A 19,675-nucleotide genomic window follows, 5' to 3' on the forward strand; every position below is an offset into this window, starting at 1 on the left:
TGCACTGCTTCCTCCCCACCCACTACAGTACACACACCAGATGTACTGCCCAAATGGGACCTGCAGTATGTTTCAAACAGGTGCATGATCTCAGTTATTGGGGGACTAGGACCTAACTGTACTTACCACACACCCTAAGTGGGCAGGTGTAGACAGAGCCAAGCTGAATTACCACAAGTCGGCCGAGCTTGCAGGAACTGACCTGAGACGTTGGCATAAACTTTCAGTGGAAGCAGTTTCTATGAAGTTTCTTTCATTTGGGTTGAGCTAAAAGCCACTTGGACTATTAGTTGTTCCACTCAACTTATATGGGAGACCTCCTGTAATCTGCATAAGCTTGGAAATAACAAAAGCTGTTATGTAAGATTCTGAACTATATTAGGTCTCACTTTCCTTGTGCAATGTGATCCTTGGTTATGCCACACTTCTGTTGAGACCTGTCCATCAAGGTTCTCTAGCCAACTAACTGAAGACAGCCATATGTAAAGGAAATGCTAAATGGTAAGGGGGAGTGACGTCACCTGGCCTGGCCATGGTGGCACGGTCATTTCCAGAAGCTATCACAGATGGCTATACTTAGATAAGAACTGAGGCTTATCATGTCATAGAAATTCCCATCATAGGACTTAGACCAGTTTTCACTAGCATGGCCAACCTTTCTCATATCAATGTTTTGACTAGGACTGAGAAGTGATTCCTGTAAATATCCTCTGAAACATGGTAAATACTTTGATGAGAAATTCAGTGGCTGTTAAAATAATTCATTTTGCTTTTCAAAGTGGATTAAATAGTTTCTAGCCTAAGACGGTGCCCCAAGCTCACAACAATTTTCAGCAATGACTTCTTCCCCAAAAGCAGGGCCTGAACTGGCTGTAAATTATAGCACATGCATAAAGCAGGAAAAGGTGGCTGACTATCCTTGTAATTAAAGTGATAGAGTATATGGAAATTGGCTTGCCCATGCTCAGACTGTTTGAACAGAAATATTCAACATAATAGAGTCCTCCCGAACAAGAAAGTCTGCATGCCAGTGATGAGAGACCGTGTGAATCACAGCTGTTCACCACATACTACAGGGCAGCCCAGCACAGTCCTACGGCCCCGCTGTTTCTATGCCACGTTACTTGCTGAAGACCTCCAAATAATTCCTCATGTGTTAAAATGGAACTATGGCATGAATTTAAGGCAAGGTTTTTTCACTGCCCATCACTGCAAGATCTCCTGAGGACTCCATTTAAATCCTTGGTGGTGGGAGGATGAGCAGCAGCAGCTATTTTGGAACTAGTGGTTAGTGACAGATTTCTTCTTGCAGTCAAACACCGTGCTACAAGTTTTTGAAGTAATGCTAATATACAAAAAATAAAAGGTTAAAGTACACTACATGGCAGATGCACATGAGGATGATCCTGTTTGGTTTGATATCCAAAAAAGTTGTACACAGTATTTTGCTAAAAGAATATCATGTTAGAATATAGAAAACAACTCAATATGAAAGGACTACATTTTCCCAACTGCTATTAATTTGTCAAAAAATATGTCCAAAAGTTGTATTCAATTCTGCCGTTAATCTTGCATGAAAAAAAGCATGCTGCTTTGGGATTTTATATATTCAGAAATATGTTGGCAAGGTTAAAAACTTACTAATTTATATTATTAAAGCATGAGCACAAATATGAAAGCAATGAGCTCTTTAAACTGAATCAGAATTTGGTTTTTCACAAGAAGTAATATGTTTCAAAATACCAATAACCAAGAAAAGCTCTAAAACCATGAAGTTAGGCATTTGACTAAGGATCTCTTGGAAACTAGTTTTGCCTAAACCTCTCATTTTACAGCTTCCATTTAAAAGCTTATGCTCAAGTCCAAGCTTGTGGATAATTTTAGGGGAGCAACACTAAAGGGAAAATAAGAAATTATTACAAATTCCCACTAGTAATGGCTATTATGAGGCAATCATCCAAAAGATATCTATCTCTTTAGAAACCGCAGAAGTACTTATCTAAACACCTCTTGAATTCTTCTCGTGAAACAGTAGCACAAAATAACACCAGTAAGAATTTCTAATAAACAAACATTTTTTTTAGGGTTGCAGTTTAGCTTTTGGTGTTGGTGTTTTTTTTGTTTTCAATCATCTTGCCCAGAAATAAGCCAAGGTAAGGTCGCTTACCTCTTACATGGACTAGAAGAATGCCAAGGCACAAAAGAAGGATACTTCTGAATTTCACCCATGATCTTCTGTGCAATGCCTTGATTGCACTGGTTGTTTGTTTTCCCAAGTGATGACAGTAGATGTTGCAACTGCAGTGCCAGGGGTTTGAGGGAGACGCTTGGAATCAGCAACTCTGGTCCAAGGAGTTCCCTCACTATCACAATCGAGCACTGAGGAAGAGAGGGAAGTCCCTAAAAAACCTCTTCTAGTACAAGACAAGTAACGAAAGCAGATGACCCCTCTACGGCCAAGCTGTAAGCTGCACCGTAGGTGCCACCCACCCTCTAAGAAATCTATTTATCGCCCAAGCAGGGAGCCGTGGAGAACCAGGGAACCAGCTGCAGCACCCAATGAGAGGGAGCCAGTGTGCTCTGAATCCACCTCCTTCCCGCAGGTCAAGCCAACCTGTTTGACATCCTCGCCTTCAAAGCAGGGCGTGGTGCTGTGGGAGCTGAAGCGGCTTGTGAGAGGAGACCGGCCTTCTCTGAAGCGTACTTGAAAAAAAAAAGCTCTCAGATACAGTCTGTCCTCAAAGCGCTGCTTCCCTGCTCGGTTTTTAAGGCCGAGCAATAACTGCTGATAAAAGGCAATCCCATCAGAACCCTAACCACTAACTCAAGCTGCCAAACAAGGGAAGTGGAGGCCAAGAATCTGCCTTGCAAAGACTTGGGATTGTCTACAGAAGGATGACAAAACCCTGATTTTATAAACTCAAAATGTGATGTCGGACTACTGAACTGAAGGATGCTCAGCTCCCTGGTGGCTTGCTTATCTTCACAAGGTAAACATCTCTTGATTTTTTCCATTGATCTAGATATATTTTAAAATATAATATCTTATGTTGTCCTACATGGAGAGAGATCTCAGATAATGCTGACCGTTAGAACAAAGCTTTGGAAAATGAACAAAAATCACACATCCACCCATACATGAACATACTTTAAAACCACTGATGTGATTTAAATCCAGTTTTGTCATAGCCCTCTCTCTAGCAAACGTGTGCCAGCTGCACTTGTCTGTTGAAGGGACTGCCACCATCACACCGGTGCCGCGCACCAGCAAGGAGGACTGGTACGCGTCCTCCTTTTTGCTGGGGGGTAAGCTGCAGGTGTTCATGTCAGGTCAGCGTTGTTTCTGACAGGGCAGTAAATACTCTGCTACCCATGAATGCCAATCTGTACATTGTGGTGTTTTTCTGGGTGGTCCCGTATGATGGGAGGGACAGGCCTGGCCTCAACTCTTTACCTAGAACTACGATATGACGTGTGAACTGAATTTGTGCTTTTATGGCTAACTGTAAGAAAATTGATGCAACAACATAAACTGGACTGATGAAACCTGGTGATATTGGATCTTCAAGAAGCTCGAGGTTCAAGTAGGTCAGCTTCACCCCGCCCCCAAATGTTGAACCAGTAGAAAGGTTTCTGAACGCCTGGCTTATTGTATCACACAGCTTAACTATTTTTAAGCTACTAATAGAAGTTCTAAAGCTCAAGTTTAGGGCCCAATTGCTCAATCTCAGAAGAGTTAAGGACATTTAGGTTAAGCAGTGTGATTTTGTCAGCCAATGAAAACAAGAACTATACCATGACACGAGGAATCTCATAAGTCCACTGTTTACTTTTTTCCAGAATTACAAAAGCAGGCACGTACATGCTAATAATCTTCCTATCGGTGATGAATTTGCCTGAAAGGAATAGGAAAGTTAGCAAGGCTATGTACTAATCCCAGGCAAGTCCAAGCAGCTCACAAATATTCAGTAGCTTTACTTCAAAACAGTTGTTCTTGTAAGTGAAGTCTTCCCAAAATGTTTTATCTCGCCTGTCTGATGATACTGGTTCATTGGAATGTTGAAGATTTTAAAATTAAGTTTGAAGATGATGCACCCCTGGCTAGGTCCTCTGAAGCCAGCTACTGCTCTGTCTAGTTGAATGAAGGTGGCACAGGAAGCATTGGAGTCAGGATGTCTCAAATGCTTATCCCACTTCTGTTCTTGAAGCACTGCAAGAACTTCTTAATCTCAGCTGCATCTGTCAAAGATGTGCAAGTGATTGCCTGAGATAGTAAGTAAACAATATTATATATTAAAAACAAATATAAGGCCTTACACCTGACCATAAATTGCAGTTTTATCACTCTGAGAAATCATTGACTTTTTTTTTTTTTTCCCATTTAAAGGGAAAACAAAGTTCTGCCTCATATTCACCTGACAAGGTGGATGACTCTTTTCACTTGTTCTTTCAAGAAAAAAACATATATTTAAGAAATAGCAAATGGGTGGAGAAATGGAGCCGGTGCGTGCGTCTGTTCTCTACACCATATACTTTTAGCCCATCAGGCCTCTATTAGATGAGACAAGCTAAAAGAGAAGATGAGGACAGTCACAACCCACCACAGCTGCAGTCCGATCCTTCCTGTAGGCAGAGGTTAGACATTGCTCTCTTTGGCACAGGTGACCTGCTGTATGAGTCTATCAGAGATGAAAGAACCAAACTATACACTAGAACTACTGGGGAAAGCCACTAATATCCTACAGCATTCATCTTTTGTCATAAAAATGGAAGTATTTTAATTAAAATATTGAAAAATCTGGTAATATTAGACATGAATTTAAACATAAGCCAAATATGCAAGTGAATCAGTGACAATTTCTTGGCAAAGCAAGAATACAATTACTACACGCTAGCTAAAACTTCAATGGTTTTTCACAAGCAGATGGAGAAGCATGCATTTTAGTATTTTATCCTTATGGCTCTTAAGGTACTCCAAATGCGGGGGCTTGAAAAAACTGCATTTTTGCTCCATTCAAGTCCTTTTCCTATTACTAATCATCTCACTTTCTTTCAAATGTATCTTTCACATCTGCATAACAGAGAAGAGCAAAAAGAAAATAATCTTTTCAGTTTATGAAAAGGTTAAGGTTTGTTTCGTAGAATCATAGAATGGTTTGGGTTGGAAAGGACCTTAAAGATCATCTAGTTCTAATTGCCTTGCTATGGGCAGGGACACCTTCCACTAGATTAGGTTGCTCAAAGCCTCATCTGACCTCACCTTGAACACTTCCAGGGATGCGACATCCACAACTTCTCTGGGTAACCTGTTCCAGTGCCTCGCTGCCCTCAGAGGGAAAGATTTATTCCTTAGATCTAATCTAAATCTCCCCTCTTCCAGTTTAAAGCCAATGCCCCTTGTTCTATCACTACACACCCTTGCCAAAAGTCCCTCTCCACCTTTCTTGTAGGCCCCCTTTAAGTACTGGAAGGCTGCTAGAAGGTCTCCCCAGAGCCTTCTCTTCTCATAATCTTGTCAAGTGAAAAACACACAGAGAACAGTAGTTTAGATAGTGGCCTAAAATAATTAACGAGAAAAATACCAAAATGCACAATTGGGAGTTAATTCGGCCCGAGGTACACTGAAAGCTGAGTGCACTAAAGAGTTTTCCTTAGCATTCAAAGTTTGGCACAGACACTGAAATGAACATGAATAGGAGCTACAGTAAAAAACTGCCAAATGTTATGCTTAAGAATTGCCTGCTTTCATTTCCACTGCCTGATGAATTTGTTTGGATAAGTTTAGATAAGTATTTGAAATGGACATCATGTTTGAAAATGGTCAAAACATTTTTCGAGCAGTCCTCTTCACTGACAGTTAGGACAAATTAAATTGCCACCTCAGCTCCCTTGTAGAAGCTAAAGTGACACGATATTCTACAAGAAGATCTTGCTTTGCTTTTTTCCTCCTATTACTGGAGGTAACTCCTTCTCCTCCTCAAAGGCGGTAGACTGGGGAAAAAACAGAACTGAAGAGGGTGTCCAAGAGGAGCAGGACAGAGCTCTTTGTTGCCATCCATTTAAACTCAGTTTAATGGTGAAGGTACCTCACCAGGAGTGAACTTGCAGTCTAGGCCTGGAAAACACAGTAATTTTACATTGTACTGCACAGTCTGATTGAAACCTGCATGGAAACTAGAACATTAATTCCCAAACTGGGATCTGAAAGTCACTGAGAAGCCCATAAGGCCATGATGGGCAGCAGGTGACCCCCTGGGAAATGACCATGAAAGTACTCCAGTAGGGTGATGAATAATTGCTAACTCATCATGTTTCTTGCCCCAACAAATGTGAGAATTAACAAATTAGGATATTTAGTTAGGCAATGCAAGAGCAGCTGAGCTAAGAGGGCACAAGATTGAAGTCTCAATGGAGAGTGAGACAAACAGCAACGTAGCAATTAATACCCTGATCACAGAATCACAGAATGTTAGGGATTGGAAGGGACCTCAACGGATCATCTAGTCCAATCCCCCTGCCTGAGCAGGACCACCTAGATTAGATCACACAAGAACGCATCCAGGAGGGTTTTGAACATCTCCATAGAAGGAGACTCCACAACCTCTCTGGGCAGCCTGTTCCCAGTGTTCTGTTACCCTTACTGGGAAGAAGTTCTTCCTCATGTTTAAGCGAACCTCCTATGTTCCAACTTATATCCATTTCCCCTTGTCCTATCATTGGATGCCAGTGAGAAGAGCCTGGCTCCATCCTCACGACAGTCACCCTTTACATATTTATAAACATTAAGGAGGTCCCCCCTCAGTCTCTTCTTCTCCATGATAACTGAAAAATAAGTGAACTGCTAAGTTTTATCCATAGGTAAACAACAGAAACCCATAAAGCAGCAGTTTCTTGCTCACTACAAAAGATCAGCCTGAAATTTCAAGCCTTCTCTTAACTTTTTCTTCCTAGGTGGCAGCAGCCAGTCCTTCTTCCTTCTCAACACAAACATCATTAAGTTTGCCGATACTAAGCCTTCCATTGCTGTGCATGTTTTCAGTAGATTCTGTCATCAAATCCAGGTGTTCTTCAAAAGCCATGCCTTTCCTTCACATAGATGTCTTCTCTGCACTTAGCACTGGTAAGCACCCCGTGAAAGCAGTGCACAGCTTTGTTGCTACTGGCCAACTTCCTTCTACAACGATTAAAATGTCTGTAAGAAATAAACCTGAATTGCTGCTGAAGCAGGAAGACAAACTCCCTTTGAAGACTGCTTCTCTAGCAGAGCACCAAAATTTTTGTATTTCTAGAGCTACTAAGAAGGAAAATACATAAACGTTCTTTTTTTTTTTTAATTTATTTTTAGAAAAATCACAACATTGATAGGAGGTTTTAATAAGTAATTTTTAGGCTTGCAAAAGCTGAAGAAGGATTCAAGAGTCTGATTAGCTAAAAGCTAGTTTGAGCTTCCCCTGCTGTTCCATCCCTAACGAACACTGGCTTATTTCTGTTTTCTCTACAATTGGTGTTGATACGAGATACCTGTTGATTCATGCAGGTGAGCAGTACGTTTCATTTCTCTATGTTTATATACATCAAATGTTTATACAAAAATCAATTCTCCACCCTTAAAACACACTTAAAGGTTTTAGCACTTTTATACTAAAAGTAGAAGTGGGGCAAAAAGAGGTTTACAAATTAATTCCATAAGAAAATACTAAGACCTACATAAAGCTTTGTTGCAAGCTAAGAAACATGTACAAGAAATTCTTAAATGAATTATCCTTGGTTTACATTCATACTTGAATGCACAGATAAATTTGCATGTTTAATATCCAAATTCATAATTACTTCTAAGATGTTCCATGAAATGTCATCTTTCTGTAGAACTTTGCCAGGTGGCTGAAGCACATTAGTAAGACACACATTGTAAAACTGCATGAAAATTGGAAACGATTAGAATAAAAGCCAACAGAACTGGTCAGACTATTCCTTCCAGACAGAACTAGTTATTATTCCAGACTTAGTCCTTTAACTGGTATGAGTTGCACAGTTTTCCATGTTTCCACAGATCCTTGAAACCTTCCTGTGGCTTTCAAGAGCCACAGCAAATCTCACAAGTGCCTTCAATTGAGGATGCGATACAGGTCCTCACCCTGATGGCAATCCTTCACAAGTCCAAAAGCATTCTTCACACATATGCTACTTCCACTGTTCAGTGGATGCTTGTGGAGTGAGGTTGGGTTGTTCTGGTCAGTCTGGCTGTTATGAACTTTCAAACTGTAGCAGTTTCTGTCTTTTAAGTGTGTATGGGAAGCCTTCCAAATTCAAAGTATAACATTATTTTCTGTTAAATTTTTTGGTTATGGAAGACTGAATATGTTAATCCCCACTCCCTGATACTTCATCCACAACTGTTCAGACAGCTGTCAATCATCAATCTCACCAGATGTACAAAATCCAATTATGGTTCTGATTTGAAAAATCAGGCTTTTCCACATCTGACCAGCTCAGTACTTGCTAAGCAAGAAGAGCCAGAAAGGACAAAGGGTCTGCGTGCACTAGTTCTGGTGTTCTGAATCTGTACCAGACAGATGCAATGAACAAAATGCAAAATCAAAACTCTGAATTTTTGTCTCTTGAATGCTCAAGAACACGTCTCTCTTCCCTGGTGGCTGACCTAGGCAGCTACGCAGATTGTACCAGCAGCACCCACACCCAGATCCATTATCCACACACAGTGAGCCATTTGCTTTCAGGTGCCTACACCATATACCAAGTTGTTTGGTTGGTACACTTACTGCGTACAGGATATTAAAAAAATGCTTGCACTGCCTGAAAGCAATGGTGTAGCAAAACATTAATTGCTTATTGTTTTTGGAGAGGTAAGGAAAAGTTAAACATACTGAATGCACTTGAGACACACCCATTTGTCACAGGAGTACAGGAAAGAATGTGAAGGCACAACATACTTCTACACTCCTGTCATTAAGGCCATATATTGGTGTGCAACAATATTTCACAGGGCTAACCATACAAAAGTACTCAGGCCTAAGTCACGCTCCCAGAGGTGTTTCAAACAAGATCTGTTTCCTCATGCAACTTCAGACTCTGCTTTTTTATTATGCTTTTTTTGTTTCCTTTTTTTCTTTTTCCCAGGCAGAATGCAGGCTCTCCATCCAGTTTCATTGGTCTGTTCCTCATCATATTTTCTTTAATTTAGTTCTCCAGAAGTGTGCGCTGAACTAAAAAGGGAAAAACAACTTGAGATCAGTACATTAAGTTAGTATACCTTTTAAGTTATTATTACTATGTAAGAGTATATGTGGACAATGGACATTTTCAGTAGGCATTTGAAACTGTGAGATAAATTCAGGTAAGCAGAGGCTTGATTCTGTGTAGCCGGTACCCTGCATACAAAGGTTTCCCAGGTTTCTCACTCCAATAACCACATCCTACGACATCCGTGTAGCTATCTACACGTGCAGTATACCCCAACGTGAAGTTTCAGACTTGCAGTTTTGCAGATGTGAAAATGAAATGGCGTACAGTCTGCGTAGCTGATGGAAAAAGTGGGTTATTGAAAGAAGGTGCTAGCCTCGGTTATCCACATCTTCAGGAAGTCAAACCTAAGTCTACATAAAATTTTAAAAACGCGAACCTGTTCTGCCATGCCATCTGACCTGGCTTAATGCAAGATTGCTTCTAACTAGAAGCTTTGTAGGTACGTCAACACTACATTATCAAAAGCAGAGCTAATGTCTGCTGACTTAATTAGGAGTAGCACCATGCTGACCATGGCTGCCTGGTTCTTGACCTAAAACATGCTCATGCTTGCCCGCAAAATATAACCAGAGGTTTAAAATTTGGGAGTTATATGACATCAATATGTAGGGCAGCAGTAATCATGTTATGGCAACATCCAGGTTTGACTTTACTGGTTATATAAAGTATACATCATCTGAAGCATTTCACACCTGAGTTCTGGTGAATCTTGGCCAAAATTTTAGCATATCCTGACTCCAACTCATATGTTAACTGCCTTTGGTAGGTGTCTTTGAACAATACTGCTTGCTTCACTAATGCATAGCTGAATTGAGGATACCTGCCTATCTGCAGTCCTGACTTCAACAGCCAGCCACAAGAAAACATTTTCTCCTTGAGAGTTTTATATATTTAACAGCTTAAAAGGAAAAATGTTGCTAAAGAGGATCATGATCCAAATGGAAGCTTTAGCAAACTGATAAATCACTAGAAAGAAATAAGGTATATTAATTTTGTTAAACTATAAAAAAAGCACCAGAACTAGTTCTGTGGGGGTTCAGATTAAGTATCAAAGAAGAATATATTGCAAAATTTATACTGCTTTGAGATTTTAATATTCAGATGTTTTTTCAAACACACTCGACAAACTTCAGCACGAGGGGCTGCATCCTTTGTTGACCAGTCACAAGGGGCTAGAAGGCTAAGCTTTCACCTATACTGTTTCCTTCGTCCAGATTTATCTATGGCTTTCCTGGAAATAATCACCGTGTGCCATCAGCCAGCACCCTAGACAACCATAAACCTGGAAGGGTGAGTTAGGGGTTTCGTTGCTTTAAAAAAAGATCCTTCTGCAGCTGCCACCATTGTAGAAAGATTTGATATTTGATGATCTTTCATAGCAGAATCACTCATCTGTTCACAAGAACATTTTAGTTACAACAAGCTATCAAGTTCGTCCTCCTTGCCTGTATGTGTAGTTTTCATTTCTGCCCAACACTACTGACATTTGTTAATATATGTTCTTGCAGAGTTCTATATGGGTTTACAATCAAATAAGGTACAAGATTCCAATCAGACACAGACATACGCTAATAAAACACCCTGTCAGCTAATTGCAGTAAAAGTGTCACACTAAAGGAGTAGGCTTGAGTTTTCAGAATTTCTTTAACAACACTTTTGCAGAGAAAATTCAATTCAATCTTTCTCTAAGCTCCTGCATTGTCAAGACTCCTCAAGGCATTAAAAACCAATCTGTTCAAAGAACAAAAAACTAGAGAAGAGTGGCCATATTATCAGAACTGAAATCTTGATTCAGTTTGAAGTTAGTTTTCATGGCAGTTACAAATATTTTTTTTTGAACAAAAAACAAACAGTGCAAGTAATTTTCCTCCATTTCAGGTTAGAATGTCAGTAAAATGCCTTTAATAGAAATCCCACCAAAAAGTTGATCTTCCATCAGATTATTCTCTTACCAGGTGGCTCAGATTGCGCTCTACCCGATGGCTTTCCATATTCACATTCTCTTCATCTGCTGGGAAACAAAGGTAGTTTAGCATTCGAATTCTCTAATCTTCAAAGCTGTGATTACAGAGATATTTGAGAGAAGAGAACAGCACTGGAGAAACGACCTATTGATAGTAGTTGAGTTCCCTTGTTGCCTGCATATTAATTGTAATGTGCAGGAAAGATGTTACCCAGTTTCCAAACTTCCCAAATTACAAAGCAGCAGTTGCCTGGCTGGGGTTGCTGCGCTATCATTCCCCGTACCAACTGGTCAGTAAGACTAAAAGGGACAAAAACAAGCTTCTGCCCCACCTATTACCCACAGTACTCCCCAGTTCTCTGATCCAAGTTAGAGCATATTAGGTGGAAAGGAGTAGATAGCAGCACAAACAACTGCAGAAGAAAGAACCATTTGGGGATGAACTCCAGGTAGTTGTCAGAAACCTAATATGTAGCAGAGCATCTTGGGAAGACACAAAGGCAAGATTTACAAAATTACAGATGACAAGGTTATTATCAGCATGAAAATAGTCTCTAAACTCCAACCTCCACTCAATTTCCTTAAAGAAATGTTTTCTTGCAGTCTCATCCGTCATACTTTTAGAAGGGAAATGCTTTGTTTAAGGAATGCAAAAGCCTTAAGTCTGTCTGCTTCTGAAATCTAAATTTGGGCAAGGCATTCTTCAGACACTCTGTCTCGATGGCTAGTAAGAGGAGGTTACGCCCTGAGAACACAATTCACTGTGTTGTTAAAACTACCTTATGCAGAAGATCAATCTCTAGCCCCACATAAATACCAAAACTCATCTACCTTTAGACAGTAGAAAAGGAACTAATTTAGAATTCTTACCGCTTGTTTGAAACAGAGTTTCTTCTTCTGTAAGCAATGAAACTAGATACTGCTTCCAATAACAGTAGCAACCACAGCACTTACAATTCAGCTAATTGCTCCTCAGAAGCTGAAAAAAGAGGTTTGTATATGTTTGTCAGAATCTAAAGCAATGTCAAACTTGTATTGTCTGAAAGTAAACCCTGTTGAACACTTCCAAAACCCAATAAACTGAAATTATTACATGAAACTGTAGTAGCACATCTGTCTTTGTGAATAACGACAAAGTGAATCTCCCATTTTACAATCACTGATTTCTTAGCAATGTCTATCATTAAAACAACTGAAGTATGCTGTCATAAGTTCCCTAATTAAGAAGCAAAGCTACCCTTTCATAGCTAAATCTAAGTTGTATCTCATTGCAATTCATTGCAACCGCATCTAGGCTGGGGGGGGGGGAGACCTTAACACTTCTGAATCATTTGCAATATCAGAGATTTTAAAGGAACTAGGAAAGCAGAGCTTGAAAGTAATAATTCCTAGATTAGATAAAAAGTTTTAAAGCTGAATGACCCACTACCAATAGCTTGAACATTCTAGCAGAATACTAGCAAATCAGAAAACACAAGAAAACACAGAAAACAGGCTCTCAGACATGGCAGACATCCACGACAGCACCAAATTTATAATTTATGCATCTACCCTCACCTTCTTCGCGTCTTATTTGGGACGTTGAGCCCTTTCGTTCTGTAAAAATGAACAAAACGTTTAGATTTTACATGTCTAAGAACATCATATCACAACTACAACCTTTTTTCAATTAATGACGCAAAATTAAGAGACCATCTACTATATCCATAACAGTGCTAGCTCTATGGCACGCAACACTTTCTATTTTCAAAGCATATCTCATGGTGATGCCAACTTCAGCCTTGGGTACTTAGCCTTCTACAGAATGAGCACAGCACCCCTGTGAAATCTTGTTTAATCAACTTGTCCAGCACCAGAGAATACTCAGTGGAGAGGAACAACATAAAATTTCAGTGTAGCATTCAAATGTACTTCCATGAAATCAACTCTGTTTCCTAAAATCTCACCCTCATTTACTAAATATTTTTGCAATTCTCTTGGCAAACGAGACACAAGTTCTGTAAGGCTATCCTTATTTTGCACTATGCAACTTGTGTCCTGAAGCAGGACCTGTGTAGATGAAAACACCACACAAGTCTCAACAGATGCTTCTTGCCCCTGCCAGTTTTCAAGTTATTGCCCCAAAGGAACCTTGGAAGGTGAAAGCTGCCCAAAAAATTAGTATCAGTGATCTCTGTCTGGGACAACTCTCTGAAGAAATCAGCAACCAGCAGCACGTCTGAACATTACATCAAGATACTTAACCTAACCTGACCGGAATAGTAAATTTGCAGTAATACATACAGAGACAACTGACTCCATCCTAATGACAGACCATTCTGCAGCTTGGTCTCAATGACCACCTTTGTACTGAGCTGTGCCATAACAAGTAGACATGGCAGATTACTCCAAACACATTGTTTTTTTACACTGCTCAGAGTAGATATAACCTACATCACTTGGAAGTCTAAGGATCAATTCATCCTGTGGGACACATGAAATCTTTGAGAACACAAGGTGGACTCTCTTCTGGCCCATTCCTGGGCTTCCTAGCCACAAGAACGAAAAGAAACTGAGAGCATGTCACAGAAGACCTGAAAATAACACCTGGATGCCTTAAAGAACTATATTCGTGGTGAATTTTGAAATAAATACCTACATTCACATCTCAGTTTTAAAACTCATCTTTCTTAGCATAACAGTGAAAATGACTGCAGGTTCCTAGATCAGTTTTACCTCTTAATTATCTGGGGTTTTTTTTTGGCAGAGACAGAATACATTGCTTTTGAAACGGAAGGTATGCTCTTCAGTTTCACATACCAGAATCAAGGGTTTTATAAGTTGGACCATGTTAACCAGTTTGCGAGCAAGCTTTTATCAAAAGCTCAGGTAGCCATAGGATCAATATGAAGCACAACCTACTATCTCACCATTGCTGCCACCACCATCACCTCCTCCTTTTGGTAAACTGCCATCCAATAGATCTGAATCATCAATGTTGCCTATAAAAAAAAAATAAAATATCTTACACGTTTTAAGTTCAGTGAAAAGACACCTCAAGGCACCAAATAACATGGAAGTTTTCTCTAGATCATTCAGCTGAGTTTGTGGTGGTTTTAGGCTCCATGTCATAGTCACAACACGTTCATGTTTCAAAAGCCCTCCCAATCTCATGTCCCTTCAGCTTGGCACTATACAGTTTGATAGCAGCATTGCTGCCTCTGGACTTCCTGAACAACTTAGAGAAGTCAGTGTCCAAGAGCAGGCAGTACGGCACAAGTCACAGGATAAGCAAACAAGAAGCTCCATAAGCTACTTAAGTGGAACAGCCCAAGACTCACTATCTCTTTAAAGCAGAGAAAGGACATGGACAGGACAGGACCGTTTATTTCCAGGGCTGCAGCTGTTAGACTGTTTCTTCAGAGCTGTTTTTCTCTAAGCCACAATCTTTTGAACCTGTACAACACACTAGCTAGAAGGAGGAGTTAAAAAAAAAAAGTTTCATATGCCACAGTCCAGTGGCTGCAGTATTTGCCTGACAATGGAAAGATCCAAACATAATTCCCTTCCCTGATTTATTGCAGGACATTGAACCAGTTCCTCTCCGTTTCCACTGCACTCTACCACATGGGACCTGAGTTCTCCTCCTTCCTTCTGCTGCCAAATGAATCTTTGCATTCTGCAAAGCAAATCTGTTTCAAGCAGCAAAGCTGAAACCATTGCATCAGAGGATGTTTTAGTTGAGTGGCAAAAGCACAGTACCAAGGCATGCAAGACCTGAATTCAAACATCTGCTGCAAATCAGGCAGGACAAGGAACAAGAACCAGGGCTTGCATTTCAGGTAAGGACTCTTTACCACTATATTCCTGGATAATGGCATCATCACAGCTGCATCCACCTGAATCTATTTTGTTCCGAGTTAGGCAAAGCCAGAGAAGACCTCTAAAGCACAATGGGCAGGGAAGGATATGTATTTTAAACTTACCTTCCAAACACAAAAGAACTGTATTTCTTAACCAGGGTCTTTAAAAGAAAAACTAAAAAATAAGTAACCCTTTAATTTTGAGCTTTACTACCTTTCATTTAGATGCTTTAAGAATACAGTTCAGAGGTAGCTCCGACTGACATTTTAGCATGACTAGAAGGGATTCAGTTTGTAAAGATGAAAGGACTCAATCCAATACACAGGTGCTCCACCATAGGCAGCCAAGAACAGCATTGCCCCAAGCACACACACTGTTCCATTCTTCCTCCTCCCCACACCATCCCACTTTTAAGTGAAAGTAAAGTGACTCAACAGGTTTGTCACGAAATTTCAAGACTGCTGCAAAGCTTATTTGCAAGACAATTTTTCCTCAATCCTCAGTGTTCACCTAGTGCCACATAGACATACATAGCAGCCAGTTAACCAGGTGTAATTATTATAAGTTTAACCGAGAGAGTAAAACCATTGCATGGTTCAGGATTTTGTGCTGGAAGCCTTACCAGTGTTTGCAGGATGTGCAGGTGGACCTTTCTTGGGCTTATCTACAGACAAAAGAGAAATTTAAAAGCAAAAAAAAGAAAAAGTTCAAGAGATCAAAAGCAGACTACATTACAGTAACTTTGAAAGGGACTAGGAAAGATTAACAAACACTTTTCTACTCTTCAGAAATTCCTGTTAGGTCAGTCTTACCAGTGCCTCTGGGACTTGGAGGTGGACCTGGCTTGGGGTCATCTGTAGACAAATAAGAATAAAGTGAGCAAAGTTACTACTGTGAAGCAACCAAAAGCAGAGCATATAGCGACTGTGAAAGACTATATTCCCTGTGTCATCTTCCTTTCCTTTCACTAGCTACTGCTGCGTTTATTTGGTTATTTTAGGTTAAACACTGTAGTACTTTAATGCAATTAATAGTGATTCTGCTACATTAGCCTGTATGTCAGACCCTTGCTATAACTGAATGTATACAGAAGAACTCAGTAAGTTTTATGCAGCATTTTAGTTTGCACATCTGATTTCAAATGCTGAACTTCTTCACATTTTTCTACCAGGTGCAGATTACATGTCTGTTTGCTCTTTTAAAACTACCAGATTTCAACCAATAACAAAGGCTGGTACCTCACTTGGGAAAAAAACCCAAAAAACCAAGATATACATGATAGAACCAGAAATATGGCCCCCACAATGATATGGCATTTAGCTTGCCACAGAATAGAATAAGAGATATTAGTAATTATCTCTGTACTGTTTAGTCAGTCTTTGTTGCCCATATCAAATTAACACACTAGCAGTGGTTTTCTAAAACTGTGTTTCACCAACAGCTGAACCAATCCAGTGGCCCATTTCTTCTGTATGCTACTTCTTGATGTTGCATGGTCTTGTCTCCTCCCAGCTCCAGCACAAGTCAGATCAGGTCTCCTTAGGCTCTCTATATATTCAAAGTAAAGAGGCAGGTACCTCCAGAGCACAGTTCTAAGACCCCCACTTAGGCTTGCCATCCTATAAAGGATTTTCTCTCTTCACTTACCTGAACCATCTGATTCATTCAGCCAATTGTTTCTCAATTAGCTAACTCTGATTTCAAAATGTCAGCAGTTGGAAACAGATTGCTTTAAGACAGACAAACTTCAAAGGACCTAAATCAAACAGCAGCAAACAGTACTACTGTCCTACAACTGTATGTCCTGTGTTAGGAAAGCCACCTATACTGCAACAGGTTTAAAGCTACTGTGTATTATCCGCCTAACTGGATGCACCTTTTACTGGCCGAATGAAATGCGCAATTTCTGAAATGTGCTGCCCACACCGCAGAGCTGAAGCGCATTAGAAGAAGTACCTTCCCTCATATTATTTCACACAGATTAATGTTTCCTTGTGCTTCTAAAATTACTTCCTGGAAGGGGTGAGATTACTTCAGATTTAAAAACTACTTCCATAAGTAACAGTTCATGGAATTAGTGCCATCTAGTGAAGACATAGCAATGAAACAAGTAGGACTTGGCTAAGAAATGAGTTAAAGACATACCGTTTTGTAATCCAGACTCTTAAAAATGAAGGTAAATAAACATAAATAGACTGCAATTGTTTTTATCTATGTCTGTTACCCTACTCAACTCAGTGCCTGTATTACATTTAGGTAATAATGGATGGATAGACATTGCACCAAGTACCACTGAGCAGTATCCAGGAAAACATGATACTTACCAGGATGAAGAGCGTGTTCTAAGTTGAAATCATCTACAAAGAAAGAAGGGAAGTTTTAAACATAATGCAAAAACTGAGCTAGTTTAGACTATTTTACACAAAACGTACCTCTCAATGTTTTCACCAAGAACATAATGGCATGCCCATTCAACGGCTGTCCACAGAAGAGCACTACAGAGTTACCAGGCATTATCTGCCAAACTACATGCTGCTTTTGGTGATCATGGTACACGCCAAGGGCCAGCTCAACATGAGCAAGCTGAAAACATGCAGGTTCAAAGCCAGCAGAAGGGATTCTCACAGGGTTTTTAAGCTTGTGAAATCACAAAGTAAATTTGTGAAAGCACTAGCAGAAGACTCCAAAATGCAAAAATCCTTTTGCTATCAGGGAACTGCTTTCATTTATAGAAATATCACAACTCTGTGTGTTGCTAAATTGAAAAATTCTGTCTCTCAAATTAGTATGTACAACTACACTCGGCTTCACAGTAAACGGCATTACAAGCTAATGAGATCTCACCGAAATCTGATGATGGTGGCTTCCGAGTTGGAAGAGGCTTCTTTGTAGGTTCTGTCAGAGACGGTTAGAAAAAAAAAGTTTAAATACTATTTATTACACTGTTCAGAAGATACATGAAGGACAAATGTAAGCCTATGTCTACATAATGAAAAGCGCAAGATAAGTCTACACAGCAAGCCACTTTCTCCTTAAGAGGAATCTCTGAGCGTTCCCAAAGACAAATTTCAGGTTTATGCAGTCAACATTTTGGCATACCCATAGCTGATTTGTTCCACTGAGGTTTAAATAAATAATATGCGGGGAAGGTGTCATGCTTAGTCATGCAGTAATACTCAGAAACAAACAAGTCAAAAGAGCAGTCACTACTTTCCCGCCCACCTCCCAAAATTTGTAAGAGTGTAATAATTACCAATTGCATCTTCTAAGCTGAAATCATCAAAATCACCTGTAGAAGATGAAAGCAACAGTAAGAACACTGGTTTTTCTTACTCAAAACCAACACTTATTACAATAATAAACATGTCTTTGATTTATCTTGAGGTATGTTTTCTGCTTCCTGCATCAGGCTAGAAGAATGTTTTGAGTCAGGGCTGAAGACAGACATTCTTCTCTATTTGATCAGACTGCCATCCACACATCTCTTTGAAAAAAAAAAAAAAGAACACGACTAAAAATTGTCTCTATAGAAAGGATCCGGAGGGCCATAACATATCCTACAGTCAATATAATGCACTTAATCCTTTATTCTTGCCACTGCTATTGCATGCTTTCTTAGTGCCATCTGCAGCATATTCTTTCCCAGTCTTCTTTCCACTGAACCACAAAATGAGCAAGGGCACAGCGCCAGTTCACAAGATTTTACAAGATTCACGCGTGAAGAAAAGCCTTGGAGCACAAAGGCCGGTATGAAAGTTATATGATTGGGTAATGGATTTAATATATTGGTATTAAAAATTAATTTTAATGAGTTTATAGTCCCCTAGCAAGGTTAACAGTATGAATGTGGCTAAGTATTAGCACAGATGATCTTGAGCAGTCTCTTCAACTTCCTGAAAGACAGCTAAATGCAGCTGTCACCCCTATGGGGGCTCTTCACTCCGGTAGATTAAGTTCCATTTTCAGCCCTTAGGAAAAGAACATTCTCTTTTGCTGTATTAGGTCAGTTGCTAGAGCTACTACTGCTTACCCAGCCAACTGCAAAACACACTACCTCAATATATTCATGATACTAACTGGTTTCACAGCATGAATACAGTAGTGTGATCTCAGCAGCAGAGGCTTGTAAGAAACGGGCAATTATAACAACTGCTTGGGATATTTCTGATAGTTCATCATTCGTACTTTCACTGAGGTATGGAAAAAGAAAAGGCATGAAAGTAGATACCAGTTATTCAAGAAAAAGACATCCACATATACTGCTCCAGCCCCAAAGAAGCTGGAAGACTTTTTCTACCGAGTATCAAGCCAGCGAGAGCAAAACTTAATTCCAGCCAGAGCTACCTTAATTCAGAAGATACACACATAAGTATTGATGTGTCTGGCTTTTCCTCTAAGAAGGTAGCTACAGAAGAGGAATCAGAACTGGCTACTGCAAAGTCTGCAGAGAGGAATAAATCAAACATCAAAAAAACCAAACCACAAACAACATGTTCCTTCTGCTAATGTGACAGGCCAAGACTAGGACAACTCATGAGTCTAGTACCGGCAATAACAGATGCTCAAATACTTGGTGGACATCTTCATCTCAATTGAGGTGAGAAT

General features: G+C 39.9%; 1 protein-coding gene across 1 annotated transcript in view; it reads right to left on the minus strand.

Moving 5' to 3' along the window:
- Positions 1-11,847: 11,847 nt before the first annotated feature.
- LOC104372367 (CD99 molecule (Xg blood group)) overlaps positions 11,848-19,675 on the minus strand; it is a 35,179-nt gene continuing 27,351 nt past the window's right edge. The window contains exons 2-9 of the mRNA XM_086615676.1: positions 18,324-18,359; positions 17,915-17,965; positions 17,395-17,427; positions 15,883-15,924; positions 15,693-15,734; positions 14,137-14,208; positions 12,785-12,823; positions 11,848-11,972 (exon numbers count right to left, since the gene is read on the minus strand). Of these exons, the coding sequence (XP_086471802.1) occupies positions 11,848-11,972; positions 12,785-12,823; positions 14,137-14,208; positions 15,693-15,734; positions 15,883-15,924; positions 17,395-17,427; positions 17,915-17,965; positions 18,324-18,359 (440 nt within the window). The remainder of the gene's footprint in view (positions 11,973-12,784; positions 12,824-14,136; positions 14,209-15,692; positions 15,735-15,882; positions 15,925-17,394; positions 17,428-17,914; positions 17,966-18,323; positions 18,360-19,675) is intronic.

The sequence above is a fragment of the Tauraco erythrolophus genome, chromosome 1 (genome assembly GCF_009769465.1).
Source record: "Tauraco erythrolophus isolate bTauEry1 chromosome 1, bTauEry1.pri, whole genome shotgun sequence".
In the NCBI taxonomy this organism is placed as follows: Eukaryota; Metazoa; Chordata; class Aves; order Musophagiformes; family Musophagidae; genus Tauraco; species Tauraco erythrolophus.